General features: G+C 47.8%; 1 protein-coding gene across 1 annotated transcript in view; it reads left to right on the forward strand.

The window, feature by feature from the left end:
* Positions 1-566: 566 nt before the first annotated feature.
* Positions 567-27,785, forward strand: part of WTIP (Wilms tumor 1 interacting protein) — an 85,421-nt gene continuing 58,202 nt past the window's right edge. The window contains exon 1 of the mRNA XM_015411089.1: positions 567-1,695. Coding sequence (XP_015266575.1) covers positions 567-1,695 — 1,129 coding nt within the window. The remainder of the gene's footprint in view (positions 1,696-27,785) is intronic.

Below are 27,785 nucleotides of genomic sequence, written 5' to 3' on the forward strand. Positions count from 1 at the left end.
GACGCACCGCCCCGTCTCCTTCCTCCTCGCATCCCTGCCCCACACAAAGAAGTCCCTCCCTGGCCTGCGTCTCTCCCTGCCCGCACAAAGGCTTCTTGCAGAGGCCGGAGCTGCGGCGGCCGCGTTCCTCGTCCTCTCCTTCCCGCCCTCCTGAGCAAGCCCAGGGGTCGGTCCCTTGCAGCGGGTCTCGGTGCCAATCCGGGGGTGTGGAGAAGTGGAAGGAGGGGGGGGTGAGAGAGAGAGGGGGGGGGAGAAGAAGGCAGGAAAAGCTCGAAGTGCAAATTCCTCCGCGCAGCGCGCCATTGACTGGCCCGAACAACTTAGTTGAGGCTGGAGGTTGAGGCGGGGGGAGCTCTCCCCATAGCAGCCCCCGCTTTTCCCGCTCTCCGGGCCGGGCGGGATGCCTCGCGGGTGAGCGCTCAGTCCGGGAAGCCCCTGGGCGCGAAGGACGAGCGTCCGCCGGCCAGCCTGGGCTGCAAAGTTCGCCGGCTGGAAGGCAGGCAGCCAAGCCGGGTGGCGGCGGCGGCGGCGGCGGCTTGTTCGCTCGGAGGGCGCCGCGAGCCGGCATGGAGAAGTACGAGGAGAGCGTCCTGAAAGCCGGCAAGCTGATGACCGAGCTGTCTCTCTACGAAGAAGGGCTCGGGCGGCGGCGGCGGCGAGAGGCGGCGCCGTCGGGGGAGCCGGACGCGCGGGCCAAGAGGCAGCTGAACGGCGGCGCCGGCTCCCTGGGCCCGCCGCCGCCCTACCCGGCGCTACCGTCGGGGGAGGGAGCTCCGGCGCCCTGCCTGCTCCCGCTGCGCTCGCTGAACGGCGGCGGCGGCGGCGAGGACGGCCCGTGCCCGCGCTCCGAGGTGGCGCTGCCTTGCTATAAGCGCTACTCGGCCGAGGGCTACCCGCGCGGCAAAGGCGGCGGCTGCGGCGGCGGGGCGAGCCCGCGAGGCTCGACGTGCTGCGGTCCGGAGTCGGGCGGCCGCTTCCCCGGCCCTCTGGCCAGCCCGCGGGGCAGCTTGGTGGCGCCGGGCGCCGTCGAGGCGGCGCTCAGCCCGCGCTCCAGCTACGCCAGCACGGCGAGCGACACCAGCAAGCACTCCAGCCCCCGCGCCAGCCTGACCAGCTCGTCCGACGGCGGCGGCGGGAGCAAGCCGAGCAGCAACCGCACCAGCGGCATCAGCATGGGCTACGACCAGCGCCACATCAGCCCGCGCTCCTCCTCCTCCGGCACCGCCGAGCTGGAGGCGGCTTCCTCTCGCCACGGGTCCGCGGCGGCCGCCGCATCGTCGTCGGGGGGCTGCGGCGGCGCGTCCCTCGCCAGCCCCCGCTCCAGCATCTCCAGCCACAGCTCGCGCAGCTCGCGGAGTTCCCGGGGCTCGACGGGCGCTTACCCGGAGCTCCAGCTGCCCTCGCCGCGGGCGTCGATGCTGCCCGAGGACAGCCTCATGCTGCTCTTGCCGCCCCCCGAGCAAGCGGCCCCGGACGCCTACCCGCGGCTCCACGCTCAGTCGCCCGCGGCCCTCGGCCCCGAGCCCGCCGCCGCCGCCTCCTACACCTCCAAGGGGGCTGCCGCCAAATTCCGCATCCCTTACCAGGTCACGCCGTCGAGGGAGAGCGGGCCCAGCCCGGCGGAGAGGCGGCTGGAGGCGCTCACCTTGGAGCTGGAGAAAGAACTGGAGATGCACATCAAGAAGGAGTACTTCGGTGAGTCGGGTAGGGGGAGAACTGGGTGGTGGCGGCGGCGGCGGCGAGATGCTATCTGCACTTGCTGCGATGTCCAGGCGTTAGCCTTTGGCAAGCCGGGGAAGAACTTGACCTGGGGGAGTTATTGGACTGTTCGCTTCCAAGGTCTAAGCGTTGGGGCAAAATATTCATTTCTGGTTCTTGGAACTCTCATTCAGGAGAAGCAAAAACAAACGCTTCCCCCAAATGGTAAACCAATCGGATGATGCTATAACAATAGCAGAAAAGGCCTGCCTTAAGATCCTTTTTTCTCCCAAATGGACTTTTTTGACTCAGACGGAGAGGATGAGGGTGGGATATCACATTTGTATTGAATCATTAAAAAACTCTCTGTCTGTTTAAAACTTTTCGTAACAATATAGGCTAACAAAATGATAGGTTGTTATAGCATCAGATTAAGGATTTCAGTAATACAGTGTCTTGTGAGGATAGAGTCAGGTGGGGAAGCAGCAGAACCAAGTTGGAGTCCAGTGGCACCCCATAAGACCAGCAAAGTTTTAATCGCGGTATGAGCTTTTGTGTGCAAGCACACTTCCTTGGACACAGATCTCAAGCAGTGTATCATGAGGGCATTTTTCATAACTCGAAGATTTAAAAAATCACACATATGCATATGTTACGTGTGGATGAACCTCAGTCTTCCATGGCATGTGCCAGATTTCTTATGTGAAGAGTCACTTTTTATATAAAGTTAGTCATGCAAGGATTTTTGTGAGGCCTTAACTCTTGTGCGTTGTTTTGGCAGCTGTTACAAATTTCCCGTCATGTATCACTACCCGGTATTTATGGCAGGCTTGCTTTTCCAAAGTTTAGCAAGTTGCATTCATGCAGCTGAAAGTTGGGATCTTATTAATGCTTTGCAGGGCTTTGGAATGGGGGGGGGGCCTCCTTCACTTTCATGCACTTTTTCGGAGCCACGTGTGGTATGTGCGCAAGTAGGCTCTCTAGTCACCTGCTGAGGGGGAGAAGGCCCTGCTGAAGCCTTGGAGCAGATTTTGGGCCTTGCGAAGGAAAGCAAAATGGGAGGGAAGCCCACTTTCCCTGGGGAACAGTGGCTTTGTCTGTGTTGCACAGGAGCACTGATCATCGTAAGCACTTTTTCTACCTGAGTTTGAGGTGCCTGCCAGTGTGATGGGTCTCAGTGCTGCCTGGGACTGGTTCACCTGTAGACTCTTGGAGAGGTGTGAGGCACCCTTCTTGCATCTTTTGTAGCTCTCAACTTAGACTCCCTTGCCCATGGCTTGCTTTTCCCCAAGTGCCAGGAGGGCTTAATGTCAAAACAGAGAGGACAGCTTCATCCAAGAGAGGTGCACTAAGGCAAGGGAAGGTACATTCCAGCTCCATCGCAGGAGATGGAGGTCTCCCACTGATGCTGCTTTGGTCAAGCCAGCGCTCTCTAGACTTGTACAACATGACAAGTTGTCCTGCAGGGTTTTGTGGCAGGACATAGTGCATATCAGGGCCTGTGTTCTTCTGTTGCAGCAGAAGAACTTGTGGCCTGATGCCCTGGCCTTGGTGGTTCAGAATGCTGGCAGCCTTCGCCATCTTCCATGTTCAACAGCAGTGTACCTGGCTTCCAGTTCTCGGGGCTGCCTTGGTTGTGTTCTACTTGGAAGCATGTCGCCTAGTTGTAGTTGGAGGCTGGACTAGTTAGGCCTCTTGGCCTGGTTCTGCAGGACAGTTGTGTTGCTGGTGCATAGATTTTGCAGTAAGGAGGATGGTGTGGGATATCTGGGAAATGCTCTATTTGCAGCTTCTTTGGAGAATGTACGGGCATTGCAATTGCTGCCTTGAGAACACTTGTGCCTTTGCTGCTTACGGAACAAGACTTACCGTACCTCGAGCAGGGAAGCTTGAGTGGAGGAAGTGGATTGAGGGAGCTTTTTCTCCTTCTCCCATAATACTAGATCTCTGGGCTGCCCAGTGAAATTGATGGAGTGGGAGAACAGAGAACAGAAAAAGTGGGGTCTGCTATGGGGAGACAGATCTGTGGAGGAGAGATCCACCCATGGTTGGTAGCCGTGGTGAGTTAGGGAAACCTCCACAATTGGGGCAATCAGTCTCTGAAACCCAGTGCTACTGTGTTTCCCCGAAAATAAGACACTGTCTTATATTTATTTTTTCTCAAGAAGACACACTAGGGCTTATACCACAAATGCATAGAAATCCTGCTAGGGCTTATTTTTTGGGTAGGTCTTATTTTCGGGGAAACAGGGTAGGAGGCAACATCAGGGGAAGGCCTTGGTCTCTGTGCTCTGTTTGTTGGCCCTCTGAGGCAGTCTGCTGGCCACTATATGAAACAGGATGCTGGACTACTGGTTTGATCCAGCAGAGCTCTTCTTATACTCTTACGAAGCTGTGGAGTCAGTAGCCATCTACTCTGTAAATGGTATGAGCCCGTTCTCTATACTGGCACATGTATTTGGTTATGGGGAGGAACATGGCAGACGTCTGCAAAACTGAATGGGGTGGATGGAAGCTTTTCTCCCTCTCTCGTAACCGGGTTTCCCAGTGAAGCTGGTTGACAGAGGGGGTTTAAGACTGAGAAAAGGAACTTCTTTGCCCAACACACTGAAGGATTTTTTAAGCCCTATCCTTCTTTTAGAAAGGCGCCCAAACCATTCACAGAATTAAAGCCAACTTGTCATAGTTTATCGTGCAAATAATATTAATGACAAGCTCCAAGAGAAGTATACAGAAGCCCTAAAATATTTAAAATATTAGAAAGCAGAAAAAATAGTCAGCGACTGGGAATACATTTTTAAAAACTGCTACTGTAAAAAAGTTCCCCAATCCTTTTTGGACATAAATCTAGCTATTCCCATTATAAAAGAGTGAAGGTAGAAACTAGCAGATCAAAACCTCGAAACGATTGTCGGCAACTGAGTTCAGTTTCTATTAAAAGCCTTCTGGAGCCTGTATTTTAGCAAAATACGTGTAACTGGACTAGATCCACTGCAGTGGGAAGACTGGCGCTAGCTGGAAAAGAAAGCACCTCTGATACTTTAATCACCCATTTCTCAAGCCAGGAGAGCTGTGTTCTCCAGAAGATCCAGAGAGGAACCCCATCTGTATTGCAAGCATAATCCTGGATTGGCTCTGCTTCTGGCCAACAGTATGTCCAGATGAGAAGGAGAAGAGTTGGGTTTTTTTACCCCACTTACTGGGTTTATCTGCAGCCTTTGATACAGTAGATCATGCCGTCTTGACGTTGAAGAAGAAGAGTTGGCTTTTATACGCCACTTTTCGCTACTCTAAGGAGTCTCAAAGCAGTTTACAATCATGTTCCCTTCCTCTCTCCACAACAGGCACCTTGTGATGCAGGTGAGGCTGAGAGAGTTCTGAGAGAACTGGAACAGGCCCAAGGTCTCCCAGCAAGCTTCATGTGGAGGAGGAGAGGGGAATCAAACCCGGTTCTCCAGATTAGAGTCCGCCGCTCTTAACCACTACACCACACTGGCTCTGGATTAAGCCATCACTGTTTCCTCCATCTGACCCTTCAACACTGCTTAAGGGATTCTCCTGTTCTCTGTGTTCTGATAATGGTGGTTTCGTGTAGATCGGTTGAGAGCCAGTGTATGTGGTGTTGTGGTTAGAGTCAGCCTAAGATCTGGGATACCTGGCTTCAAATGCCCCTTGCTGACCTGAAGCCCACTGGTTGACCTTGGTCTTGTTCTGCATTTATAGCTTAACCTATTTCAAAGGACTGTTCTGAGGATAAAATGGGTAAAGGAAAACCAGTATTCTGCCCCTGTAAGTAGGGCAGAATTAAAAGTATACTGGGTAGAAAGATGTTTAAAAGCCCGGAACCATGTGGACAAGAGGCTATAGGCAGGAACAGTAATCTTCTAGCATCACCTTCTGGGATTATCTGCCAGGGAGGACAGAGCAGCTGTGTTGTGGTGGTGGAGAGTGCCGTCAGGTCACAGCTGATTTATGGTGACCCTATAGGGTTTTCAAGGCAAGAGACTAACAGAGGTGGTTTGCCATTGCCTGGCTCTGAGTAGCAATTCTGGCCTTTCTTTGTGGTGTCCCAGCCGAGTACTCATCAGGGCCAACCTGCTTCTTAGCTTCTTTAGTAAGTTGTGCCATGTGTTACTTGTGTAGAGTGCTGTTTGAGTGCGTCAGCTTGGACCCCGTTTACATCTCAGCAGCGACCAAGAGAGAGGCTGGTACCCAGATTGATTTATTTACTTCATTTAGGCTGCGGTCACACACACTAAATAATCCACTTTCAGTGCACCTTCCAACTGGATTTTTACTGTGTGAACTGGCAAAATCCAGTTGGAGAGTGGATTGGAAGTGGATTATTTAGTGTGTGTGACCGCAGCCTTACAGTTCACTTTTCTTGCTAAGATTCAAGGCGGATTACAGTTAAAAACAATGCTGTAAGGACAGTACAATACGTGTGTGTGTGTTAAGTACCATGAAGTTGCTTCTTATGGTGATTGTATTAATTAGTTACTTTCAAAGTGTCCTAACATCAAAAGCCTTGCTCAGGTCTTGCAAACTGAGGGCCATGATTTCCTTGATTGAGTCAATCCATCTCATATTGGATCTTCCTCTTTTTCTGTTACCTTTGGCTTTTCCATAGCATTATTGTCTTTTCCAGTGAGTCTTCTCATCTCATGATGTGACCAAAGAATGATAGCCTCAGTTTTAGTACAATTTATAGAACTCAAAAAGAACACAACACAAAGTAGAATTACAATATGGGGAGTGGAAGCCCTTTAGATATATGGGTCCTTGTCCATGGGGGCTTTGTAGGGTAGGTGATAACCAAAATCTTGGATTGTGCCTAGAGACTTACTCGGTACCCATACAGTGACTGCAGAACTGGTATAATGTGAATACTGAGTTGGATCATTGGTCATATCAAGGTCAGGTTTGTCTGAGTTGGACGTTTTCAAGCAGAGATACCATCTTTCGGGTATGTTGTAGGGCTATCTTTTGGCTATGCTCCTGCAGAGTGCAGGGGGTTGGACTAGATGACCAGCAAGGTCCCTTCCAACTCTTAACATTCTATGATTCTATGCTCTGACTGGCATCGACTTTCAGGCAGAGGACTTTCCCGTCATCTTTTACCTGGTCCTTTTAACTGGAGAGGCAAAGGTTTGAACCTGGCACCTTACTGCATACAAAGTACACATTCCACTTCTGAGTTGCAGCACATTTGTTCAATCAGCATTTGATAAATTATGGATTTAAAATAATGGGGCTAACCAGTGTTTCTGGCAAGTCTCCTACCCTTGCCAAGGTGAGTTTTTTTCTTTGTTAAATTCCCTTTCAACTCTATTAAGTGATGAGGTGATCTGGCCAGAAGGCTGCTTTGGACATGAAGAAAGACCCAGTAAGGGGATGTGTGTTTGTTCCTGCTTCCTCTATACTTTTGGAAGTGATGTGATAAGGCTTGAAAATTGCAGAGGTCCTGAATCTTCTTGAGCTCTACTCCGTGTGCCCAAGAGAAGGAGCAATGGCAGGCTTATGCTGTCTTCTTTAAACTGTTCGAACCAGCCTTGGAATGCCTCATGCACTGGGAATGGGTGGATGCGCCCTCTGTAATTTGGCAGAAATGAGAGTGAGAGCACAGGATGTGGTATTGGGTGCCAAACCCAGCTTCCTTTGGAATCTCTTGCTTTTGGTTAAAAATAGCAAGTTGCCAGGCCTTTTGGTTGCAGAGGTATCATTTGGAAATGTATGGGTGGACGCCTGATTGGATCTTGGAAATGCTGCTCTTCCCCAGGACTAAAGCCAAGATACATTATGCAGAATAGGAGGCCATGCGGATTTGTTCTGTTTGCATAATTTATACAAGGTGCAGAATCTGGATTCTCTATGCATTTTTTTTTTTGCACACACACAGCCTTGGACACGTGTGGAGGGACTAAAGGGAACCAGTCGGCTGCTCTTCTAACAGGCTTGAGGATTGAAACGGAAAAGGGGAGCGCTTTGATGCTGCGCACTCTTCATTTTTGAGACTTGCAGTGCTAGCCTAAGAAGTGTTACACCCTTCTAAGTCTGTTGAAGCAAATGGATTTCAAGGGTTTTTTTTCTATTCAGGATTGCACTGTTGGACAGTTAAATCCTCCCCATAATTTAAGATCTTATCTTCTGTATTCCGTCCTGCATACCATACTTCAATCTGGTTGTTGACAAGCTGAATTCAAAGTAGAGCTACAAAGCCGATAACACTTCCCCCCCCCCCAAAAAAAAAACAACAAACCCAAGACTTCTGGCACACTTAAAATTCTCTGCAGATTTGTCTGTTACTTGGGAGCTCCCCCTGGAATGTGCACTCCACACCTTCCAAGACAAGCCTTTCATGTTGTTCTTTTCCCCTCCCCTTTTCTCTTCAAAGTCCTGTGTATTCATTAGATTTTGCTCTGTTTGTTTCCAGGCATGCCCTGGCAATTTAAGAAAGTGCTATCAAAGGGTGTTTGATCGATGCTGGATTTCCCCCCTTTTTGCCACTTTCCTGACTAGTTAACACTGCACTTTGTTTTCAGTCCTTAGCATGGCTTAGGTTGCTTTATAGAAGATAGGAATTATCAGACTCGATCCAGCCCATCTGCGGCAGGATTAAAGGCTTGAATCCCCACTTGGCCATGGAAGTTTGCTGGGTAACCTGGGACCATTCGCACACTCTTAGTTTATCCGACTTCACAGAGTTTTCGTGAGGATAAAATGAAGAAGGGTAGAATGTCGTAAGCCACTTTGGGTCCTCACTGGTCACTGGAGAGGAAAAATAGGGTATTAATAAATAAATCCCTTTGGGGCAGAAGCCTTGTTTCTTTGCTGCATGTACACAGGCATTAGCGACACTAGGCCTCTGTGCCTCCCGTATCTTCGTCTTGCTTCCCCCTCATTCAAGGAGTTTGAATGTGTTTCCTGAATGAGCATAAGATGGAGGGTTAGGCAGAGGAGGTATGCAGAGTCCCCAATCCCCTGTAGAGGAAGAGAGGAAATGGGGCACCGCTACGCCCTGTGGGGGCCCCTCTGTACACAAGAGCTGTGCCTGCAGTGACCTGGCTGAATCCCATCCTGTGTGAATGCGGCTTCTTATTCTGCTGAAACCTTGTCCGCTTTTGCTTTGGAATGGTTTTATGCAGGGGTCCTTTCCAGCAGGAGTGCACAGGAGCGGAGCTCCGGCAGTAAAGAGCCCAGGGTGCGGGCACATGCAACAAGCCCCACCCCCTGCTCCCAGCAGCCCTCAGTCAGAGCAAGAAGCAGCCAGGTAAGTTGCAGAGTCCCCCCCAGCCCAGAACAGTCCAGTGGCACTTTTAAAACCAAGTTTTATTCAGGTACGAGCTCTCCCTCCTCTGCGAGGACAGATCTGCACGTGTCCCCCTAGTTTTATGGCGGGTGATGGGACAAGGAGAGAGACAAAACAGGAGGCCAGTGGTACCTTAAGGAGTAACAGTGTTTATTCCTGTAAGAAGTTTTGTGAGACAGCTTATTTCTTCAGGTACGATAGGAGAAAGAAACCCATTTACCTCAGTTTTTCAGAAAATAACAGAAAAGACAGTGGGAAAGAGGAAGGAGTTGAGCAGGGAAGAGGCCTGGTATAATAAACCAGGTGACATTCTTTATGTAGGAACAAGCAGGGAGAACGGGAAAACACTAGGAAAAGTTGCTATAACTCATCAGGGCATTTAACTGGGGCAGGGGAGACGCACCCTCTTACCCCAGTGATCATGTGGTTTCAGTTAGCAGTTGGCTCAAAGCTCCTGTGTTTTCTTTGTGAACAGCCTTAACTTGGGATGTTTTAAGCATATGGATGTTCTGAAGCGAAACAGGGTCATCTCTCAATTGGGCCTGTTGTTTATTTTATTTTTTAAAATAATACTTTGCTTTTCTTGACCAGAACCCAGAAATATTTCTGTCCCTTGGGAACAGTGAGAAACTGAGAAAATACATGGTGTTTCTTCCAGTGGGAACCTTATTTCAGGAAATGGAACAGCTGCCAAAGAGGATTTTTAGAATGGCAAAATTTATATGGGAGGTGAGGCATGATTGTACAGGTAGAGTTAAACCTAGGACTCTGGGTTCAAATCCCAGCCTACTTGCAGAGCTGGGAGCATTCTTAGTCCGCAAACTGAGGAATAGAGTCAGGTTTTCTATTCCATGGTTGTTTGAAGTTCCTAGACGATTCCATTATTCCAGATTGCTGGGGTTGCCAGGTCTGGGTTGGGAAATACCTGGAGATTTGGGGGGGTGTGGAGCCTGGGGAGGGTGGGGTTTGACGAGGGGAAAGACATGGTATAATGCCATAGAGTCCACCCTCCAAAGCATCCATTTTCTCCAGGGGAACCAATCTTGGGTTTTTTGGAGCTCAGTAGTGGGAGATCTCCAGATGCCACCTGGAGGTTGGTAACCCTAGGGTTACACATGGGGCTATATGGGCCAAGCTCAGTTAGTTGTACATCCTGCTGGCCAGTGGGGTGTGAGAATGAAGAACTTTGGGTATATTAACAAGGCCTGATCTGATGGTGCATTCTGAAAGCGTTAGCAGATTCTACACTTTGAAACCAAAGTTTGCTTGGACCAGTGAGTGCAGACCTGTAGGCTCACCAGTCTGACTGATACCCCAACTGCTCGTGCAGTGTCATGGTTAGACTGGGAGTAGCCAAATCACTTGCTCACACCTTTAATGCTAGTAGCTCACAAAGTAGAATTTTTGCTCACAAGATTCCAAAGCTTAGAGGGAACATTGCTTGTGGCACGTGCTCCCTCTAAGCTGTGGGGTCCTGTGAGCAAAAATTCTACTTTGCCAGCTACTGGCATTAAAGTTGTGAGCGAGCAGTTTGGCCACTGCATTAGTTCGCTCTGGAGCCAATCTTCCTGAGCTAAGACAAAAATGTGTGGGCCGGAGGCTAAAAAACTGAGCTAGCTCACACTAACTCATCTTAGAGGGAGCACTGCTTGCAGGTAATGTACTTGAACAGTATGTTTACCGTGAAACTACAGCAGCTGAGCCAGAGGCATGAAAGGCTATTGGATGGAGCTGTGAATTCCCATCCTTTTGCCTTCCTGTTTAGCTTGGTGCACTGTGGAATTTGCAGGTACAGGGTATGTGTAGGAAAAGTCCACAGGTCACTCTTTGCAGAAGAATCGGTTCTGGCTTTGTGCAAGGATCCTGTCTTCTTGTGCCAGTAGAGCCCCTAAAATATAACTGTCTGTGATCCCCGTGTGGGCTCTTAGGTTGTGAGCCAATATCATTAAACTCAGAAGTGGCTGAAGTGTATGGAGGGGCCCTGGCATTCATGGTAAAGATTGCTAAAATGATGGCATGGGGAGGGGGAGAGTGGATGATAAACCTTTCACCTCTAGAAATTGGGGTCATCCAAATAGGAGAAATTATGTTAGATTGAGGAATGGCAAAGGGAAGTACATTCTGTTTGGTTACTCACCTGATGGGCTGGATCCAGATTAAACTGGCAGTTTCCTGCTGCCAATCCCTCCCCCGCCCCCCCAAAACAGCATTTTGTGGAAATCAGCAATAGGAGTGGAGGAGACAGGAAAGTTCTATTCTGCTCACGGAGAATTTCATCTGGATCCAACCCAGTGTATAGAATCCACTGTCTACTAGTTGTGCTAGTTCCAGCTCCTGCCAACCTAGCAGTTCGAAAGCAAGAAATTGCAAGTAGATAAATAGGTACCACTTCAGTGGGAAGGTAACAGCATTCCGTGCGCCTTGGTGTTTAGTCATGCCGGCCACATGACCACGGAAATGTCTTCGGACAGCGCTGGATCTTCGGCTTTGAAACGGAGATGAGCACCGCAACCCTAGAGTCGGACTCGACTGGCTTTCGAGCAAGGGAACCTTTACCTTTTACCTAGTTGTGCTAAGGGCTTTTTAAACAGATCGGACAAGTTATGAATGTTGCTGTTAAACAATTTTTTATTTTAACAAAGCAGACAAACAAAACATAAAATGAGGGTATCTAAGTATTCTTATATTTCTTGTTAACAAAACTCATAGCTAATTTACTCATCATTTTATCCATTACACCTTGTATCATTGTATATATCTCTTGGAAATATGTAAACGTTATAGTTTATATGTCCTTGTAACGCTTTATAAGTCTGTGAATTTTATTTGTTGTATCCTTCAAGCCATTTGTAAAATCTTGACCAAGTATTTTCAAACGTTGTCTCTGGTTGTCCTTTCAAAATTAATGTTAACTTATCCATTTCAGCAGTTTCCAACAGTTTGCTTTAAATTTCTTCTCTCAAAGGTGTTTCTTTACTTCTCCAATGTTTGGCATATAATATTTTCGCTGATGTTGTTACATGTAAAATAAGATAACAGTCATGTTTTTTACAGTTTTCTGGTAAAATATTCAAAAAAATATTTCTGGTACAAAGGGTACATTATTTTTTAACATTTTTGTAATATTTCGTGAATCCAACACCAATACTTTTTTGCTTTATCACATAACCAATGCTCCCTCTAAACTGTGGAGTCCTGTGAGCAAAAATTCTCCTTTGTGAGCTACTGGCCTTAAAGTTGTGAGCGAGCAATTTGGCCGCTGTATAAATCAGTTTGCTCTGGAGCCCTCCTTCTTGAGCTAAGACAATAATGCGTGAGCTGGAGGCTAAAAAACGGTGAGCTAGCTCACACTAACTCAGCTTAGAGGGAACACTGACCACCACATATGGTAAAAGGTCCCAACACTATTTTGACATTTCCAACATACATATGGTAGATTAGAATAAAAGTTTGCCAGTTGCTCTGGGGTGATATACCATCTGCAAAACATTTTATAGATATTTTCCTTATATGAAATTGCTTTAGTAATATTTTTTCCACATCTGTGACCACTGATCTAAGTCAATATTATGGCCCAAGTTTTGTGCCCACCTTATCATAACATTTTTAACGACTTCATATGAATGCTGTTCTTAACCGTTGAGGGTTAAATGCAGCCTCAGTGTTCATAGGCAGTCTGTCTTTGTATGTTCCTGCTAGAGCATTTTGTTGGTGGTCATTCCAAAAGCATCTGATTGGCTGCTGTAGGAAGGGCAGGGCTGGAGAAATAGGGTTGCCAACGTCCAGGTGGGGCCTGGAGTTCTCCTGGAATTACAACTGGTCTCCAGTCCAGACTACAGAGATCTGCCCCCCCGGAGGACATGGCAGCTCTGTAGAGTGGACTCTGTGGCATCACATCCCTGATGAGCTCCCTTCCCTCCCTGGACTCCACCCTCTCTAGGCGCCATCCCCCAAATCTCCAGGAATTTTCCAACCTGGAGTTGGCAACTCTGTGAAGGAGACTAATTTTTGTCTGATTTAGCAGGCCTACTCTGGTGTCCTTCCATTGGTAGCTGGTTCTGGGCTGCATAAGGGAGCCAAGGATGAAGCTGGCCGGTTTCGGCTTGTCTGTTTTTTTGGTTTAAAAACGCGGCTTGCAGTATCCCTAGTTTTCTCTTCTCTCTGTGTGTGGGTAAGTGGCTTTCAGAAAAGCCTCTGTGCGCTCCCAACCAAAACATTGCCAGTTCAGTGCAGGGAAACAATGACTTGCTATATGCTCTGCACAAATGTTATCCAAAAAGCATGAATGCTGCGCATCATCTTCTCTACATGGCTGGCAAACAGTGCAGCAGGGTGTTCTTCTGTTGACTCAGCAAATGCTCTTTCTGTGGCTTTCTGTGATGAGGAGTCCTTCGTGCTCCTTGCTAAGTTTCCAGATTTAGTGCTCAAAAGTTAAGGCAGCCTGCTCTAATAGTTATGCTTTTCCCAGAATCTGGCTGTCTTCCCCCCTCCCCAAGGAAATCTGGCAGCGTGTTTTGGACCTGCTTCTGCCAGACAGCCAGGATTGAGTTGTAAGGCCTGGTTGGGGACTGGCCCTTTCATGTTGAGTGAAGGCTCTTGTGCTGTGGAGGAGAGGCAAGGTGGGGTCAGGATCTCTTTCTATAGTCCTTGCTGGGACTTAAAGATCCGCCATGTGGGTTGGCGTCTGCTTGCAGGAATTTGGGGCCTTGTCACAGCTGCAGGTTTTATTTATTGAAAATGTTTGGACGCTCAGGGTGGATGGTAACAAATTTAAGGAAATATTTCTGCAATACACTGTGAAAAGGCAATGCTTTTGCCTTTTCTGTCCTGAGAGGTTTAGACAACCAAGGAGTCCCAAATGCCCCTTTAAAGAGGGTGGTTTTGCAGTCTGGTCTGAATGTTCAAAGGGAGGAAGGAGTCCTTCGTGCTTTTCGGACACAGCCCCTTGGAAGTGTGGGGTCTGCAGTGAAAAAGAATGAGATTAACTGCAGCTGCCCTCACCTGCCTCCAGGAAGGGGTGGGAAGCAACTTCTCTTCAGATGAACAGGGATGCCGCACAGGTTCCTATAGGTGCCCTTGGGGTGTGTTGTTTGGGAACGGCTTAGAAGGTCAGCGGCAGCACCATGAACTGAATTTGGAAACCAAGAGGCACCCACTGCATAATTATATTGGCATACTATGGGCTTCATGATGGAAGGTTAAGGTGGTCTTGTCCAAAGAGGCAGGTGGGTAGATTTCTGGCAGCCCTTGGACTTTCTGGATGGTGTTCCTCATGGATCCCTGAATGATTTTCTGGGATTTTAAAGGTGTCTTGGGTGCTTGACATGGTCACTCATAGGCACCTTCAGTTTTTCCCTCGAGCCTATTTTTATTTACCAAAGAGTTGGGGACAGTGACACATCTTGGTGACTTTGGTTGGTGTGCCAGCTCTGGCCCGTTGCATGAGAGGCATGGTTTGTTCAGTGCTCTGACTAAATCCACATTAGACTACTGCCGTGTGCTTCTGTATGGGGCTGACTCTCTAGAACATGGGTGTCAAACATGTGACCTGTGGGCTGGATCAGGCCCTCGGAGGGCCCCAATCTGGCCCACAAGGCCCTGGCTGCTTCCTGCTTCCTTTTCTAGTTCTGTTGCTGCTGCCACGTCGCAGCTTGCTTTACCAGTCTCTCTCAATCGAACAGGAGAGATAGATAGGCAAGCCTCTTCTGTGCGGTTGAGAGAGTCTGGTAAAGAGCTGGCTGAGGCTCCTCCCCCTCTTCCTCCCAGGGGGAGGGAGGAAACATCCAGAGCTTGCTTCCTGGTCTGTCTGCAGGAGATAAAGGGAAGCCTTTCTTTCCTTCCACGGGCTGAGGCTCCTCCTTGAAGGGAGGGAACTAATGAGGGAGAGCTTGCTATGCTGGGCTGCCTCAACCATATGGGAGAAATACCAAACACCTTTAAGACCAACAAAGTTTAGTTCAAGGTATGAGCTTTTGTCCGCCTTGCTACAGTGTGTGTGTATTTTGTTGGGCTCTTTATGCCAGGGTTTTCCGGGGTGCAACTGGGTTCCCTCCCCCTTTTCACTGTAGTCATGCCTTCATGATCCAGTCTGTCTCAGTAAGAAAGCAATGTGAACTATTTTAGAGGAGGAATAACAAGCTAGTGAGGTGGATTAGGCTGAGAGTGTGTGTCCAGACCCAGTTCACCCAGCACATTTCCTTTGTAGGAAGTTGTAGTTATTACTCTGGGGAAGACTATAGTTTTGTAGACAAACACATGGCCCTCAGTCTGTGTCAGGTTGCCTTCTCATGTTCTTGACCAGCACATGAAGCAACTTATGTACAAAAGGTTGCAATGCCCAGCAATGTTTTGCAATGTTTTCCCCTAGGTCCTAGGCTCATAACACTGAGCATGAGATTTCTGTGCTGAATGTCAATAAATCAAAAGTAGGTTTGCAGCTTACAGATACATACCCGAACAGCATACTCAAGATTGCTACAGCACAGACGTTTTGATGCAGTATTTCAGAGCAAGAGATGTTAGTTATCAAAGACTGTTAAACAGACAAAATATTGCAAGAGTGCTAGTGCTTTAAGCAGGTTTTATTTAAAGTTTTTAAAAAATCTTTATTTTTGTGCCTTTATAAAGGTTATATCTCCGCTACCTGGCATTACATTTTATGACACACATGGCCCGGCCCAACAAGGTCTCATTTATGTCAGATCCAGCCCTCATAACAAATGAGTTCAACACCCCTGCTCTAGAACTTTCAATGGTCCAAAATGCAGCCACCACCACATGACTTTTTGGTGTGAGTGACGGGGGTCCCATCCTATTGCCTTCACAAGGCTGGTGCTGCCTGCCAGTTCTCTTTTAGGAGCCACTTGAAGTGCCAGCTGTCACCTGTCCAGCCCCTACATGGTCTGGGATGGAGGCATTTGAAGATGATCATCTTTTCAGTGAACCTGCATAAGGCCATGCTCAGGAGTCCCGCTCTGTGTGCCTTTGCCATCAGAAGGGAGGTGCCGAAGCCCAGACAGGGCTCTCTTTGTTGCAGAGACTTTGGAACTCTCTCCCCACAGAAGTTCTTCTGGCACCCACTTTGTTGTCTTGCTGGCATTTGGGGGAAAGAATGTTTTTATTTTCTCAAGCCTTTTGTGAAGCGATTCCCCCTCTTCTGGTATTTCCGTCTGCTCCTTCTGTCGTCAGAGATTGTGGCGTTTAATCTTGAGTTTTGCTCCCATTTCATTGTTGCCGCTCTGAAAATTGGGAGTATTGCTGCTTCTGTTTATTTTATCTTTCTTTTCTCACCCCTCCACCCCTGTTGCCTCTTTTCTTACTTTTTATTTATGGTCTCCCTGCTGTGTTTACTGATTTTTATCGTTTAACTGCTTCATTGTGCTGAGTGCCATTGGCTATCTCAGAAGCGTTTTTTTTTTTTTACTGAGAGTGCTGGGTATAAATATTTTAAACAAGTACTAACCCCGGAGCAGCTGCCAGCAGGTTTAAGAGGTAGGTGGGAGGCTTTCCCTGGTGTGGAGGCGAGGTGGCTCAAAACAATTCCTTGCTCTGCTGCGCTGGCTGTCGGATTCCCTGGGGTACCTTTGTCATGAATATCACTGCCTTGGAGTTCCCGCAGCCCCTCAGGTGTCTGATCTCCCAGGTCCAAGTCTGGCAGTCTACCCACTACCAGTGTTCCCTCTAAGCTGAGTTAGTGTGGGCTAGCTCACAGTTTTTTAGCCTCCAGCTCACACGTTTTTGCCTCAGCTCAGGAAGGAGGGCTCCAGAGCAAATGAATTTATGCAGCGGCCAAATCGCTTGCTCACAACTTTAATGCCAGTAACTCACAAGGTAGAATTTTTGCTCACAAGACTCCACAGCTTAGAGGGAGCATTGCCCACTACACCAGGTTGGCTCTAAATCTAGAGTGGAGGACTTGACAAGGATACAGAGTTAGTTCCAGGCTGTAGATGGGGTGTTGATTCTGCTTTGGGAGTGAACCGTTTTATTCTTTATAACCAAACAGGGTTATGTGAAATTGTTGCTCTGTCTCTGTCTGTCTGTCTCAGGATTTTACGTACCTCCAGATAAGGGCAGGGTTTTTTTTGTGGGAAGGCAAACCTGGGTCCCTTTTAGGATCAGGCTCTCTGTTTAATCAACGATCTGTTTAAAATACTTCAGGCAAGGCAGCTGCCACATCTGACCTTTTTCTCTGTCATATGTTAAGATGTTGACTTGGATATGAAATGAGGAAGGAATGCAACGCGGTGCCCAGCCAAGGTGTAGAAGGAGAACACTGCATTTGTCTGGCAGTGCTTTTAACGCAAAGGGTATTTGGGAGCTTGTGAATGAATGCCCGACTCTGTTTGCCAGCGCTTTTGCTTTGGGAAATTTTCTGATCGTTCAGAAGGAGGGGGAAGAAGTTAGAGAAACAGTTTTGTTCCCCTGGGTGCCTCGGGGAGTTTGTACCCCCTTTTACCAAATGGATTGTTGATATGGGCTTGTGTCCAGTGACACATCTGTGGAAAGTGTGGGGAATTTTCCTGTGTTCGTCTCTGTTCTTGCAGTCCCTTCTGACCCACAGAAAACTTATTCCTGGGGGTTGTGGAACCTTTGTGGAAAGAACTTCTGCTCTTGTGGGGGGGGGCTGCAGTAAAAAGGGGGAAGGGGTGAAATTGCCCCCCTCCTCCTTTTTTGTGTTGGTGAGGTTGGCTGATAGAACTGAGAGGAGGGGCAATTTCACCACCCCAGCTCCTACAGCTGTTCTTTCATGTGGGTCCCGCTACCCGAGGAAGGATTTTCCCAGTTGCTGGGAAAGTCTGCAGGAATGGAGAAGAACATGGGAAAATCAGCATTCCTTCGACACTTTTTGGGATACAAGTCATTCTGTTAGCGTGAACAGATGTATACTTCTATCTTGAAGGGATTTCAGCACTTCATTTGCCAGGTGAAAGAAAGTGTGTAAAAACTGGAACAAGCGGACCTGCTTGTGCCAAGGTATTCACAGCAGGCTGTAGTAGAACTGAGAGGAAAATTTCGGAGCCTGTGTATCGGCCAGCTGTTTTGATAACTAGATATGTAGTTCTTATCCCGTTGGCTAAAATACTTGCTATTCTCTTCAAGGGACAGAATTAAACTTTGACCTTTTCCCTTAAAGGACCCAGTTCCTGGCTTTCCATTTTCTCATAGCAGTAGTCTCCAACCACTCTTTTATGGGTGATCAAGTCGAGTGATATACCCAGCCCTAGTTTATACATGCTGGAGAATGGAGTGATGAGGGAGCCATTCCAAAATGTGACCCTCCATGATGTGCAGTCTGAAGCAGTATGGCCCATTCTTCCACCCATGGGTCTTTGTGGGAGGAGTAAACTTGGTGTCTAGCTTGCATTCCCCAATAGAGTTCAGGGTGAGCCACTGAGAACTGAAGCAGCCCCTTCTGCATATTCCATTTTCTTGGAATAATGCAGGCGTTGTGGCATCTTTCAAGAGCTCCAGTGTTAGCAGTCAAACCCCTCCTGCAGATGGGTAGTTTGGCACCCAGAGAGAAAAGAAGCCCAAATGCCCCTCTTATAAATATCACCCCAAAATAATATGTGCAAGGCCTAAAATGCCTGGCCTAAAATGGAATCAAAATGGTTCTGATGCACACAGAATTAATTCTGCCAAGCAAGACCTTGGGAAACTATTTTGGAAGGTGAATGATCACAGCTGACCACCTGAAGTCCTCCTCTCTCACTTCAAAGGGAGATTCATTATTATCAGAACAATGGGTTTCCCAGGGAAGTAAAACTGCAGATTTAAACACATTTCACCCAAATGGTAACATACCATCCTGTACTCAGGGGTCATCAATAAACATTCACACTTATAGCTCACTCATCAAAGGTGTCCCAACATCACATCAAATATTTCCCAGGATCACATCGAAGGTATCCCTGGAAGGACCATTTGGTCACTATTTTCAGGATCATACACCTAGGCATGCCTTCAGGTACCACTTTTGGTTATAAAGGTAGCTCCCAGCTACAGAGCTGTATGTGCGCTCTTGACGTCAACCTTACACACTCACTTGTGTGTGAGATCGTCCGTGAAGTGCTGGTCACTTCACTCTCTCTCCACAGACCTGAACCTCCAAGATTGGTAAATATCATCCTTAAAACTCCCTTGCTTTTTCCCACTCCTCTCTTCATTTTTCTTAGTTAACTGGTGTGTTTTCCTATGCACTTTGTGTGTATATTTTATTCTTTTATTATTTTTCAATAAAAACCTTACCAGTTGAACACCCGACTGGTTTATTTAGAGAGCTTCTCTAAGGGAATAATCCTGGTATACAAAGGTGGAGATCCCAAGTTACCTCCTCTTGCTTGTCTCCAGTTAAGCTAATATCCCAATTAAATAGTAAATAACCAATTTGGGTTACACCAGTTATGTCTGATACTTGGCCTTCCCTAACCTTTTCATGCCAGCACTGCAATTCTTAGGGTTTTCTTCGTCAGCTTGAGCACTGCAGCTTAGTACAGGCATAACCAGTGCACCATTCATTTGAAAACAGGGAAACGTGTCTGCAAGCTCTTCCCATAGTAGTTAGGAAGCAGGGAGGAGCCTCACCTGGGGAGGATTGAACTGCTGGAGGCCTTTGCTGCGCCAGGAGGCAGGTAAAGCCCTGCCTGCTTGACTGTGGTGGGTAGGGTTCCCAAGTCCTATCTTCCCCCCCAGCGGGGGACTTTGGGGGGTGTTCCTGGAGGGGGTGGGGCATCCCTCATGTGACGACATCATGTTGGGGACATCCCCCCCCCCCGTCTGCCCACCCGACAGGGAGCCAAGATGCCCCCCCACCTGCCTGACAGGGGCGCCAGCTCCCTGCAGTTAAAGGGGCCCCTTTAACTGCAGGGAGCCGGCGTTTCCGCGCCTGATCTCTGAGCGGAGAGCAGGTGCGTGGCTGGCCCGAAGCCACCCCTCTCCCTCCTCTCTCTCAAGGGCTTGGGGGCGGGGCTTCCCCCAGCAGCCAGCTGGCCACCGGCGGGCAGAAGCCCCCCAAAAGTGGGGGACCCCTGCCAAACTGGGGTTTTTTTGGCAACCCTAGTGGTGGGGTATGGAAATGGAAAGTGGAGGCGTGTCTCAAGAGGAAGAAAAAAGAAAAGGCATCCAGGACCAGGGCTGGAGCTCTCGACACTCCAGCGTGCTGCCTTGCCTCCGTAGACCACTGTTTCTTCTCCAGGCTGGCTCTCCAGGTTTTGTTCCCTGCATGCAACCTGGGACATGTGTCTCTGCCTCTAGTCACTTACCGCTGTTGTCCTGTCTGAGAGACAGCATCCTAAATTTGCTTCTCTTCTCTTCTTTGCCACTGTGTACTCCCCCACAACAGATGAGCCAGCCATGCTACCTGTGTTGGAAGAACCCCAGAGCTGTCTCTTCCGTCTAAGTCTGAGATTTTTGGCAGGAAAAGGAAGCCTGATGTTGGTCTTTTGGGCTTTCTGACAGGGCAGGCTGTGGTAACCCTCCCATGTCCTCTGATGCTCCACTACATTGACTACAACATCAAACAAGTAGCCAGTGCAGATCCCAAATCAGTTTAGGGCATTGGCAGGTTTTCCTACAGTGTTTCCAGAAAAGGAAGACTTGTGGGCTTCCCGAGGGGGCAGGCTGGGGAAATGGGCATTTCTGGAAGACTGGCATCCCTGCAGCAAGGGCCTGTATCTTCCCATTTTTGTCATCTGGAAATGCTAGCGAAGCTGTCTCCCTCCCTGGGTTTGCTGACTTGAATCACTGTGGGGTGTGAAGCTAGCTCAGAGCAAAATGACGGGGAACGTGTTAGGAGTATTTCAGCATTGCTGTTCTGCATTACAGGCAGTGTGGAAGTGGGCCCAGCCAGCAGCCAGCCTGGAAGAGCAAATTCAGCTGCAAAGTTTGTCAGTTGTTTGGTCCAAAATGGAAACATTGGGCGTCCAGTGAAGCAAACGAGCTTCAGGCTTTAGTTTTCATCCTCATTGTTTGACTCTCTTGTAAGACTCTGACAGAAAAGCCTTTCAGTTTCCAACTTCCAATCAACAGAAGTGTTGGTGTCTCACCTTTCCCCCTCGGCTGCCTTTTCTCTGCTGAACATGCTTTAATGTTTTCCAGACAGCTTGTTCTTGGCATGGATGAAACTATCTGGGCTATACCAGTGGCTTTTGCTTAAAGATCTACAGATAATCCGGTTTCATATTTTGTTTTTATATGTTCTCAGCCTTTTTGCTTTGCCCACTTTCCTTGTAGATGTTCTCGATTCTTGTTTACATTATTTTATGCACCCTTAGACATGCACGTGATGTTAGAAACTGGCTAAATTTTAATAGGGGTGGAAAATATGCGCTAAGAAATGGAAAACAAGCATGGGACTTAAAGAATCAGGTTAAGTGGAAAGGAAACAAGGATTTTCTAGTGGAAACAGTGTGATGGTGAGCTTTGGTAGCTCCCATTATGGGAATAGCAAAATGTGATTTTTAGATGCCCATATTGTCAGTGTGGCTTAGGTTGTGTTTTGTTCTTTAGCTTCTGTGACCACTAATGATGCAATCCGGCATTTGGGAGGCCCAGACATTTCTAGATTTGCCTTGCAGCCTCTTGTAGGCTTAATGAAGTTGTGGGTTTGTGCTGTGGTGTTGGACGTATATCTACGTCCAACAGGGAGTGGATCCCTTTTGGAGAGAATGACACAAAGTAAATGAGTAAGTGTAGTGGCCAAGTTTGCAGATGACACAAAATTATTCAGGATGGTGAAAAACAAGGCAGACTGTGAAGAGCTCCAAGAGGACTTGCACAAACTGGGTGAGCGGGCGACAGTGTGGCAAATGAAGTTCAGTGGTGGTAAGTGTAAAGTGATGCGCATATTGGGACAAAAATTCCCAGCTTCAGGTATAGGCTAATGGGGTCTGATTTTGCTGAGACTGAGAGGGGAAAAGACCTTGGGGTCGCAGTGGGTAGCTCAATGAAAATGTCAGCCCAGTGTGCTGCAGCGGTCAAAAAGGCAAACTCTATGTTAGGGATTATTAGGAAAGGGATTGAGAATAAAATGGCCGATATTGTAATGTCCATGTATAGATCTATGGCGCAGCCTCATTTGGAATACTGTGTACAGTTCTGGTCACCCTATCTCAGAAAGAACATTGTAAAGCAGGCAAAAGTAAAGAAGAGGGCAACCAAGACAATTAGGGGGTTGGAGCACATACCCAGTGAGGAAAGGCTGAAGAGTCTGGGACTTTTCAGTTTAGAAAAGAGACAACAAAGGGCGGACATGATAGAGGTTTATAAAATTATGCATGGGATGGAGAGGGCTGACAAAGAGAAACTTTTCCTGCCTCTCCCAAAATACTAGAACTCAAGGGCATCCAGTGAAGCTGATGGGAAGCAAATTCAGGATGGACAGAAGAAAATACTACTTTACACAGAGAGTGATTAAAATGTGGGATATGTGGCCAGAGGATGTAGTGATGGCCACAGGAATAAACAGATTTAAAAGGAGATTAGATAGATTCATGGAGGATAATTCTATCAGTGGCTACTAACCATGTTGACCGAGGGGGATCTCCACATTCAGAGACACAAATCTCTGAATCCCAGAGCCAGGAGGCAAGGCCTCGGCTCTGTTGTTGGCTGTCCAGAGGAACTGGTTGGCCACTGTGTGAGACAGTGTGCTGGACTAGATGGACTATTAGTCTGATCCAGCAGGGCTCTTCTTACATTCTTAAATGAAGTAAATAAATAAAGCAGCCCCTTTGCTTTTTCTAAATCTGTGATTTGTTCCTAGTACCACATGTACAGGCTTCATCATCCCCCTGTCCCTCTGCCACTTGCTGCATGGCAGGGTGGCTTGGAAGGGGAGAAGCCAGGAAGGCATCCACACCAAGATTATGCTTGAAAGTTTGATTCATACCTGTATTTATGAGGTAGTATAGCCCTTACAGCAGCCGTGGTGGCTCAGAGGTTAAGACGCTGAGCTGCAGACCAGAAGGTCTGTAGTTCAGCAGTTTGAGACCCTACTGTCATGTGACGGAGTGAGCTCCCATCTCTAGCCACAGCTCCTGCCAACCTAGCAGTTTGAAAGCAAGAAATTGCAAGTAGATAAACAGGTACTGCTTTGGTGGGAAGGTAACAGGTGCCTCAGCATTTAGTCATGCCAGCCACATGACCACAGAAATGTCTTCGGACAGCACTGGCTCTTCAGTTTGGAAACGGAGATGAGCACCATCTCCTAGAGTTGGATTCGACCGGCTTTCAGGTAAGGGAAACCTTATAGCCCTTATGGGCAGGGAAGAATGCCTCTTTGGTTTCCGTAGTTTTCGCCTGAGGGAAATGTCCCACACTGACCATGCTAGAGACAAGATTGTCACCACATGCTTGAAGTGTAGGGGAAAGATATTTCACTGGAGATGGGTGTCTGAGGGCAGATTTCAGTGCCTTCCCTTTAATATATTCAACATTAAACTGCAAAAAATGTTGATTACTTTTATACCAGTTTGGTGTAGTGGTTAAAAGTGCAGACTCTTATGTGGGAGAACTGGGTTTGATTCCCCCCCCCCCACATGCAGCTGCGGGTGTGACCTTGGGTCAGTCATAAGTTTTCTCAGAGCTGTTCTCTCACAAGCAGTTCTTGAATGAACTCTCTCAGCCCCACCTACCTCACAGGGTGTCTGTTATGGGGAGGGGCTTTCTGATATCTTCTGTTAGTTTTTAGATGGGGGCAGTAATCAAAAGTCCTTTCTTTGGATGTGCTGTGCCTCCTCACACATGCAGGCAGTCGGTGAATCTTTGGTTTTAATCATTCATGTCCAAGGCATTCTGGGAATCTTTGTCATACTGTCTAATATTTATGATTTATATTTAAACCTTTGTTACAGAAGTTCTCTGTTCTTTCCACCTGTGTCATTAAGGGGGAACTTCTGCATTCCCAAGTCCTTTCCTAGTCTTATCAGCTTTTACCATGTCAGCAGTAGGAATGTGATATTGATTCTCTGGTCTACGATGAAAGGGCCTGCTTTGATTATTTGTGCAGTGAGGTTGTTTCCCTTTATTGTGTGTGTGCTGGAGTTTATTCCTTGGGGTATGCCAAGAACTAGACTTTCATACACTAGTAATAAAATGATTATTTGTGTAGTGTTATTTATCACTAGTGCCTTACAGAATACCATGGATAACAGAGACAAGTTGAGGCTGCAAGAAGCTTACCATTGAAATGATGAGGGGGAGGGATGCAACCTGATTTCTGCAAAGGGTGGAAATGCAAAACAGGTAAAGTGAGTCTTTTTAATGAGCCTGCTGGGGGGAAAGTGCGCCAGCTTTTGGGGCAGACAGGGGAGAGAGTGCAAATTATTAGCTATGCAGAGATCTTGATCACTTCAGATCATAAAAAAATGTTTAGCATTTCAGACACAGGCAGAAGGATATGCTGCCCAGTGGAAGAATCACAGTGGTCCCGGTCACACGGGGGAAAATGACGTGGCCAAAGTGCGGCTTTTTAGAGCCGCACCAAAAGAGACACACGGTGGTGGGATCAGACAGATCCCCTGAGCCGCCGCGCAGTTGCTCCCCAGCACGATCAGATGCCGGGGGGAAGCCACGGAAGGGAGAGCGAGGCAGCCGGCTGCGCATGTGTGCGCATGCGCAGTTCTGCCGGGAGCCTCGAATGCTCCGGAAGACCGGTGCGCCGGCGATCCCACGGCCGTGCTTGCTGCGGCGTTTCAGGTAGGTACTGCTCTTTTGTAGGTTCTTTTTTGCTGCGTGTTATCGGCCTGAAGGGACGGATCGGGGATGGGTGTGCGCCACTTCCCAGATGTTGCGGTGTGATCGCACCCGTTTGCTGCGCCCCCGATCCATCCCTCTTGCGGGGCTAAACCTCCCATGTGACCGGGGCCAGTGGCTAGCAACCCAAGTTCTAAAAACCTGTGTTTCCACAGAGCTACAGATTTTTAAGTGCAGTGGATAACTTTTAAAAGTCCTGCTCAGGTGGCCTGAAGCTCAAAGGAGCCAACTATGACTAGGAGAAACACTCACCTGCTGTTCCATGTAGTTATCTCCGGAGTTGACTTGAAGGCTCTTATTTAACATTACCAAGGTGGGTCACCTGTGGATTTCCTATAATTTGATGGCTCTCTGCACACTTCTGTAGTCATCTATTTTTAGTCCCGTCTTTCCTTCCATGTGTCCAGGGCAGCTTACCTAGATTTCCCCTTCTCTCTTTTATCCTCTCTACAGTCCTGTGAGGTAGGTCAGTCTTGGAGCAAGAATGACTGCCCAAAGTCACCCAGGGAGAGTCATGGCTAAGTGGCATTTGGGCCCACATGGCTGTTGCTTCATCCACTACACCACACTGACTGTTAGGAAACAATGGTTTCACAAAACATTAAATAGACCTTTGAGGACTGACTGACTGCAGATTTAAATTAAAGAACACTTTTAGGGAAATGTGTTTAAAGCAGAAAGTTACTATATTCTAGCAATCCTAAGTGGGATATTTGATAGTTACTATACTTTAGGAATCTTAAAGAACTTTCAGGCAAATGTGTGAAAAGTAGGATAGAAATTTAATCAGAAAATCAGTCCAGAGTAATTGATCCTTGTTGGAGAAATGGACTGGTAAGGCGTGCCTCAGTTTCCCTAACATACTGTCATTGCAAGTTTGTCCCCCTTTGAACACTGAAAATTGTTAGCCATGAAAAGGTGCTTTGATAGGAGGAAGATCCAAGGGACTTCCGGGTGATGGTAGATCTAAGAAATTGTGCAGTCCTGGATGCTTCTTCAAGCTTATGCATTGGAGAGGGGAAATCACTGCCACAAATTTAAGTCGCCAAACCCGGCTACTGGTGGCAAATGCATACTGCAGAGGCACCTGATTTTGTTGGATCTGTGGGCTCTTTTGGAATGTGCAGAGGGAGTAGCAGGTCCCACCACAGATTGGCTGCTGCATTGGCTACCATGGGAATTAGACCAATCACAAAGATGGTTACTGTGGAGGGGGCAAGATAGACTTTGCTTTGGGGAAGAGATGTGGTTTGGTTTCAGGGAGGATTTTCTCTCTATGTGGCCACTGGGTGACTCTGTTGATAGAGATGCTCAGTCACCTGAATAATTTGGTTTGTAAACAAATGAGAAGGGAGCACTCACTGGAGAAGACCCTGATGCTGGGAGAGATTGAAGGTCAAAGAAGACGGGGATGGCAAAGGATGAGATGGTTAGACAGTGTCATAGATGCAACGAACATGAAGTTGAGCAAACTTCAGAGGACGGCAGAAGACAGGAGGGCCTGGCGTGATCTGGTCCATGGGGTCGCGAAGAGTCGGACTCGACTGTGCGACTGAACAACAACAAACTCTGCAGGTTGTGATCTGCACAGTCAGATGTTTGATGAACTGCTTGCATATGTTCTCAGTGGTGCAAAAAACCTGGTTGCACACAGGCTTTCATACTCGTTTTCTGCAGCTTCCCCCTTCCCTGTCTGCTGTTGACTACATTCTCTTATTTTGTAGGTATATTAAGCATTTACATCTCTCATAGAGCAACTTACAGATGTGAGGAGTTTCCCCCTGTTCTTTATGGCTGCCAAACCTGGGCATAATAGAAAAACTGGGCAAACGGGAATAATTTGGGCATTCATATTCTTGCAAGGCTTTGCCTTAGTTTTCCCTTCCTCAGAGCTATTTTCTTTTCTGCCCAATGCCCGTTGACAAAATGGGTTGTCTTTCTGTTAGGGACGAGCTCTCCACCTGCAGCATTCCATTAGCTAAGAAAACCTGTGATTTTTGCAAAATTCTTGGCATCCCCGATTGCCTGGCCCAGAGATGTAAAAGTCTGTGTCTCTGTCCAAGCTGATAGCATCTGCCTGGGGTGATTTCATCGCTTCAGGCAGCTGGTATGGAATGACCTGCAGCCCGCTGGTTTTTCTGTTTTCTTCAAGACTCTTTTCACTTTATACCAAAGATACAAGAAGCAAGTTCGCCCCGGGAACACATCAGCAGGCACCACATTGGAGGGGAGTCTCTGCTGTAAAGGTCTTTGAATTTGCAGATCACAGATCAAGCCTCCTAATTAGAACAAAGCAATCCAAAGTGGTTTCCACACAGGTACAGGTCTGTGTAGATTCCTCATTTCTTCTGTGGCTGTTGGTACACTGCAGCAGCAACAGGGCTTCCCCATAGTTTCCCTGCCCCAGCATCCTGGCAGTGGCCTATCCCTCATTGCTCCCAGAACCCTTTTCCATTTTTTAAAATTAGCAATTGAATATTGTTATGCCACTGTATGAGAATGCATATATTTTCTGTGAAATCCCAGCTTATTTTTTTTTAAGTAAATCTCTAATACCTTTCTTTATAGAGAGATATAAGGGGAAAGGCATGTCTCTGCAACTAAAGGGGCTGTGAAAGCTGGGAATTCAAAGAAAATGATACAAGATTGTTGTAATGTTATATCAGTGTAATGATACTCACTTGCCATTTTTAAAAAAGACCAGAAAAGTCCCCTGGTGGCAGGGGGAGAATCATAGAGTTGGAAGGGATCTCCAGGGTCATCTAGTCCAACCCCCTGCACAATGCAGGAAATTCACAAATGCCAACCCTCCAGGATCCCTGGCCAAACTGACTTGGAGAACAATTGCTTCCTGACCCCAAAGTGGCAATCAGCATTTCCTTGGGTGTGTAAGAAATTGCCATCATTGTGATGGGGCAGGGGAAATGGCTGTCATATGGGCCGGAAGATCTAAACGGGGATGTTAATGTGTGAATGTAATAACGAGCAGTTCTTTTTGTTGGGAGGGGGTAACCTTAAAATC

The sequence above is a fragment of the Gekko japonicus genome, unplaced genomic scaffold (genome assembly GCF_001447785.1).
Source record: "Gekko japonicus isolate JY-2015 unplaced genomic scaffold, Gekko_japonicus_V1.1 scaffold711, whole genome shotgun sequence".
Lineage (NCBI taxonomy): Eukaryota > Metazoa > Chordata > Lepidosauria > Squamata > Gekkonidae > Gekko > Gekko japonicus.